The 6839-nt window shown below is 39.4% G+C and overlaps 1 protein-coding gene across 1 annotated transcript; it reads right to left on the reverse strand.

Moving 5' to 3' along the window:
• Positions 1-2224: 2224 nt before the first annotated feature.
• On the reverse strand, positions 2225-5800 carry LOC126271877 (probable protein BRICK1-B). The gene is made up of 3 exons (XM_049974228.1): positions 5562-5800; positions 2627-2709; positions 2225-2490 (listed from the first exon to the last, which is right to left on the reverse strand). Exons 1-3 carry the CDS (start codon positions 5680-5682, stop codon positions 2464-2466), a joined length of 231 nt encoding a protein of 76 aa, XP_049830185.1. The 5' UTR covers positions 5683-5800; the 3' UTR covers positions 2225-2463.
• Positions 5801-6839: the final 1039 nt, after the last annotated feature.

The raw sequence follows: 6839 nt of genomic DNA on the forward strand, positions 1-6839 counted from the left end.
CAAACTCACAAAAGAACCGTGAGCCCCCTGGGAGACTTGCTCAGGAGTACTGCAGTCATGGGTCCATGGATAAACCATGATAATCCACTGCATTATGCCACACTCAGACAGATCCAGCCTGTGCGCAGATCGGTGAGACAGGGCCTGCATATTAGTGGGAACCAAATGGCTTCAGATCAGCAGGTCCGACTTATTACAGATACCTGCAGAAACAACCTCCAGTATTGGCCCATCACAGAAATCCATTTCTGTGGGCAGTTATTCATGAGCCACAGACAGCGTGTTGATGAAATGAGACCATGGTGGTCAATCCATTCAACAGATAACTTGTTCAAATACTCTGACAATCAATAATAATGAGGATAGGTAGCAACTCACCATAAAGATGATTGCCGAGTCATAGACAGGACATAGAAAAGAATCACATTCTCACAACTAAATGTTCAGCCATAGCTTTTGTCAGAAAGTGAGAGCATGTACACATTAACACAATACTTGGGCACAACTCAGGCACACATGACCACTGTCTCCAGCTGTTCCCTCTAGTCTCTGAGAATCAGATTCCAACAAACCACTCCTGATGCCTCCCTGTCTCATTGGCAGCCGCTAGACTAGCCACAAGATTTGTTGGCAGCACTGACAGCAAGCTGAGAGGACTGATAGGAAGGGGGGAAGCAGTAGGAATGAGGGAGAAGGGAAGCAGCACATGTGCTCAGCTACACCCACCCAAAAGTGATGCACGACACCTCAGTAAACAAACCGTTTCATTTATTGAGAAAAAAATGAGATTTTTCCAGGGTGTGGGTTTTTAAGTTTCCTTCACATGTTTGAAATTCCCTGGTTTACAGAACCTGTGGCAACCCTGCTGGAATTATTTCAATGCCCTCATGCTTCATCTTACCTTTTCCCTTCCCTCTTCTGTCCACACGATTCATCTCCCATCCAGACTGTGTACTGCCTTCCCTCACAACACAGCCTCACAACTCCCCACTCCCCCCCCCCCCCCCCCCCCAATCGCCAACTTCCTTTCCAACTCCTGCTCTCTATCTTTTACATGCTCTACCCTCTGACTCCTTTTGCCTTGTTGTGCAACCACCAAGTCATCTGTCAAAAAATCTGCCTCTTACTATCCTGCTACCCCCTCTTTGCCTCGTGTGTCCTTCCCTACCCCTTACCCAACTCCATCAGCTCAGTCAACTGCTGTCAATAATCAATTATCAGTCTCATCATCACAGGAGTATGCATTTGGGTGTCTGTGTGGATGTATGTGAATGTGTATTTTTGGTAGAAAAGATCAAGAATGGAAGTTAGTGGAATACTGTTTTCCGATACATGTCTCTATGCACTGCACATCAATCCACTAACAGTGAGTGCCTCTCCCTTATTTTATGTAAAATAAAATATGATATTTGCTCAGCAGAAATTAGCAATAAAAACATAGTAGATAGTAGACAGCCACACTTCTTGTAGAGACCTTTTTAAGGATTCTCATATCTACTACCCGGTTCATATACCCTTAATACTTCATTTTTTTATTTTTTTTGACAATGAAAATCCGTATTGGGTAACTGACTAGCAAAATTATGACACAAGCCACAAAAATGATTTCTACGTAGTCTTTGCCTCCCTGTGTAGTTATCTACACTGGAGCAAAAGTATTAAACATATTCCCACCTAAAATAAAGCAAATACGAGATAAACAGCAGCTATATAAAGCTACTTTTTTCATAGATGCAGCTTTCTTTCTCATGTATTTGGTTAAATTTAGCAGGCATAATCATGAATAGCACCAACCTGCATAGCAATTGTGAATCGTTAATAGAGTGTACAGAGCAAGTTCCTATGATTTGCTTATTTTTTTTGTTAATATACACCCTAACTTGGTCCACATCCCTGAAGGGATTCATCCTCTTAATAGTCTCTATGTACCATGATGATTGAATCCAACTGACACCATTACTTATCACACCTTGGGTCTATTCCCTCAAAGTCATTATCTTTTTTGTCACATATGCAATGAACTTCCAAAATTTCCCTAATTTTCATGCAACTGTTAACACTGACCGAGACAGTGACAAAGAAAAATTCCAGTTCAGCAATATTTACAGACATTCCTGAACACAGTCAAACATATACTTTCATACACATTGCTCACTGAAAAAAACAACATTCTACACACAACTGCATTATTTCAAGGTTATACAGAGAACTGATAAACCAAAGGTTTGAAATGTACAAAATGATATTTTTTTGACTAAACTATACAATATGCTCATATAAATAAAGCATCCTGAAGTAACAATATAATCTTGAAGAAGTCATTTTGAAAAAGCAAAGTTCCCCCACTTTCTGCATGGTACGTCTGTCTTACATAATGATAAATAATGTGAGATTAAATACTTCTGTCTTAAAAATAAGGAAATATAAGTCATTTCACTGGTTGACCAATTTACACTTCTTCTCTCATGTTAATGTTTCTCCTTTAGTAACCTGAAACAGAAAAAGAGTTTATCCTTTTTCTGCATATTACAATGAATATATATATATATATATATATATATATATATATATATATATATATATATATATATATATATATATATAAAAAATCATGGAAGTTACTTACTCTTGCCTCTAGGTATTCCACTCTCCTCTCCAGTGTTGTAAGTTTTTCATTTAAGGTTGCTAATCGTGACCTACATGACATGTCTGCAATAGGAAAATAATAAGAATAAAAAACTGATGTACAAAGGACTTCAAAATGTTTGCCATTAGAATAACATATTTAGAAGAGAGCTGTCCGAAATCAAGTTGCAACCAAATAAAATTATAAAATTCAACCTGCTGGAGGAAAGGGCATACAGACATATACAAAAGATGTGACACTTGAGTTCTATTGGAACTCAAGCTTGGTTTGGCTGTATACAGAGAGAAAACATTACAGACACCCAACACTTTAAAACATTAGATAATACCACTCACTATCAAATGAAAAGTAGAGAACAAAAATTAATGACAGGGGGACAACAGAAAAATGACTATTGGCAACAAAGAAGTATACTGCACACAGGGAAATGACTTCAAAAGTGCATAACTCCTAACCAAGTTATGCCTACATGGTTGTCACGAGTGTTCTATAAATGATCTCCTATAGAGATTGAGTGTATTTTCCCAGTACCCTACCAATGAATCAATGTACGTCTGCTGCTTTACTTAAACTGACTGTAAATGATTATTGTATTTCATAACCCCACAATTTTTTTTTTTGCATCCAGGTGACCATATGACTAAATCTGAAATGCTCCATAGATTTCTAAATCTTCACACACAGCGTAATCTCCAGTCAGGGAAGACTTCAATCTAAACCTTTTTCTCCTTCGCTCTCCCTGTACACGCGTTTCTAGGAAAGGGGGGAGGGGGAGGGGGGAGGGAAGGAACACATGCATGTTTCCCCAGTTGCACAGTGCAGAAAGATTTTGCACCTATTGTGTTTTCCTTCCAGTATTGAAAATTTAAACATGAAAGATAATTTTATAATAAGCAAAACCCCACAATGGTAAACAAACCAAAAATGAAGGTGATCAATGAAATAGGCATATTAAGCTAATGGAACATTATTAGCCGCTGTAGAATATCTTTATCCCGTCAGTATCCAACAATCAAGATGCTTTTGCAAGATTATGTAGCAGGATACTCACAAGTCTGAATCTTGTACTGCTTTCAAACACACATGAAGTAAGATGATGAAAACTGCTGGACATAGCAAATATGGTAAAGAGGAGTAAATACAGACACAACTGCAATGATATGACACCATTGGTACAAGGCATTTAGAGATGAAATGTAAAAGCAAAACAATGAATGCAGAGTGATCACAGTTGTTAATCAAAAGTTGACAGAGTTTTTGAACTGTCAGGCCAGTACAGTTTAATAGATAAGCAATGACAGTAGAATGGAACAAATGGTAGAATGAAACAAGAGCTGAAAGGGCTAATAGTTCATAATGAACAGGTCTGTAATGTTAATAAAGGCTGAAGGTTTCAGCCCAATAAAAATGCTTGAAAGTCAAAGACAGTAGAAGTTCTGATACTGAAACAAACACTTAAGTATTACAATTAGATTGGAACTAAATTAAATTAGGCCTAGTATTAACTGTGAAGCACATATCGTTAATAACCAATTGTAGCTGCAGAGAGGTATATTATAGGAAATAAACATTATAGATGTGTGGACTACAATAGCAAAAATTAAACTGAATGCTTAAATCCTCAGACCTAATAACATACAAAACTGACTAGCATTTGTGTGTTCCCTTAACACGGTACGTACCGAGTTTTATTGGATTCTATTATTCTTGCTTCTGTACTTTTCCTATACTCATGTAGAACAGTGAATTAGAATAATCAGAAGCAGATGAATCTTGCAAGTCACAATGTATGTCCCCAGATATATATTTTATACTGCAAACACTAGAATGTTTCTTGACATGCAAAACGCTAAAAGATCATCCAGTGCTAGACTATACATAAATACTGAAATAAAATTCACACATTAACATGAAGGACAACAAAAATGTGGCCAGCGTTCTTGGTAACTTTTTAACACTTCCCAAATTACATTGTATAATATGGAGTAACTAAATGAGGTGATGCAGTTGTCAAGGCACTGATCTCGTATTCAAGAGGGGGGGGGGGGGGGTTGCTTTGTCTGGCCATCCTGATTTGGATTTTCCTGGGTAACTTCAGGCAAATGCCAAGGCAGTTCCTTAATCAAGCCCATGGGTGACCACCTGTCATACCCTTATAGTGCATACTTAAGAATTCACAGTATATTTAGAGCTACTGATTTTCACCGTATTAATGTGACAACTCTTATCATTGAGAGATGATCCTTGATGAAACAAATAAAACACCCACCCAGTCCTGTTTATTCCAGAAGAATTAGTGAAACTTATTTCTATATATTTCATCGTTCCATTTCCAAGCTTTATTCGTTCCTCTGTAATCAAGGTATCACAGATACAATATTAAAAGGAACCATATGGAGCAGTTATATTCAATATAAGCAGTATCAGAAAGTATGGTTTTTTTTCCATCCCAATATATACTGATACTTATAGGAGCAACTTTTTGCACTAGCATTATAAGATTAGTATGCACTAAGTTCTAAAGGATTTTTGGTTTGGTGGTTGAAAATATTAGCAAACAACTACATTACAGTTTACTACATCCAAGAACGCTGAAAATTTCTAACACACGTGACTGATCGAAAGAAAGTTCAAACAGAATACGACTGTAAAAAAAAGGGGGGGGGGGGGAAGGGGGAGGGGGTAATTTCAACTGACTCATTTGTTACTTCCTAGTTTTCAAACCATTTTGCGAACCAATTCGTCTTAGAAATGACTGTTACCAGCTCTAAAGGTTGTTCTGAATTATTCCCCAATTAAAATTTCTATCATTCAAAAATAACATAAAACTTATTATTAAGCTAGCAAGACAATTCCTCTACATAAACTCGCTCAACTATTAATTTTTCACGTAAGTTTTAGTACAAATGCGTACCGAAGGAGTTCAAGAAATCAGTAATTTTTTTTATGCTTCCGGTGATTACTTCAATATATTCACGATTTGCCCAATCCTGCTGTATTTGTTTTTGTATAGTTTCCCGATGCACAACAGCCATTTTCGAAATGACAGCTCCACAACCGTCCTTCTGACGACTTCCTACCAGCTGATTGCCTGCTTCGCTTCCTTTCCTTCTCCTTGACTACAAAAAACGACAGAAACATAACATGGTGCGACAAGGCAAAGAACTTCAGATTTGCTGTACACGACGAGTATCACGTGACAGAACGAGACTTTAAAGTTGATAAATTTAGAGACTTGCGGGCATTCCTCATGCATATAATTTATAGGTCACAGCAACTTCTGAAAATCCAAAAACAGTCACGCGGCAACCACATATCAACAGACAGAATAAAAAGGTGATTTCTAATAAAAATAATTATCTGTTTCACACTACACAAATAAAACTACCAACAGAGCACTTACAACTTTTTAATAACATTTGCACTGTAGCTGATAAACAGAGATAAACAAAATATCAATTATTTCGGTGTGTATCCACGAATTTTACAGAGTTTATTATCCCATTACTTGTGTCTACGCAGCTGTGGGTAAGGGAGACAATAAGATACACTCCTGGAAATGGAAAAAAGAACACATTGACATCGGTGTGTCAGACCCACCATACTTGCTCCGGACACTGCGAGAGGTCTGTACAAGCAATGATCACACGCACGGCACAGCGGACACACCAGGAACCGCGGTGTTGGCCGTCGAATGGCGCTAGCTGCGCAGCATTTGTGCACCGCCGCCGTCAGTGTCAGCCAGTTTACCGTGGCATACGGAGCTCCATCGCAGTCTTTAACACTGGTAGCATGCCGCGACAGCGTGGACGTGAACCGTATGTGCAGTTGACGGACTTTGAGCGAGGGCGTATAGTGGGCATGCGGGAGGCCGGGTGGACGTACCGCCGAATTGCTCAACACGTGGGGCGTGAGGTCTCCACAGTACATCGATGTTGTCGCCAGTGGTTGGCGGAAGGTGCACGTGCCCGTCGACCTGGGACCGGACCTCAGCGACGCACGGATGCACGCCAAGACCGTAGGATCCTACGCAGTGCCGTAGGGGACCGCACCGCCACTTCCCAGCAAATTAGGGACACTGTTGCTCCTGGGGTATCGGCGAGGACCATTCGCAACTGTCTCCATGAAGCTGGGCTACGGTCCCGCACACCGTTAGGCCGTCTTCCGCTCACGCCCCAACATCGTGCAGCCC

Source organism: Schistocerca gregaria, chromosome 5, assembly GCF_023897955.1.
Source record: "Schistocerca gregaria isolate iqSchGreg1 chromosome 5, iqSchGreg1.2, whole genome shotgun sequence".
Lineage (NCBI taxonomy): Eukaryota > Metazoa > Arthropoda > Insecta > Orthoptera > Acrididae > Schistocerca > Schistocerca gregaria.

Excerpts from the sequence above, each read along its gene's own strand:
- LOC126271877 (XM_049974228.1), bottom strand. The coding sequence starts at position 5,682 with ATGGCTGTTGTGCATCGGGAAACTATACAAAAACAAATACAGCAGGAT. Across the intron at positions 2,710-5,561 it reads TGATTTCTTGAACTCCTTCG|ACATGTCATGTAGGTCACGA; the intron begins GTACGCATTTGT and ends TTCCTATTGCAG. Across the intron at positions 2,491-2,626 it reads TGGAATACCTAGAGGCAAGA|GTTACTAAAGGAGAAACATT; the intron begins GTAAGTAACTTC and ends TTTCTGTTTCAG.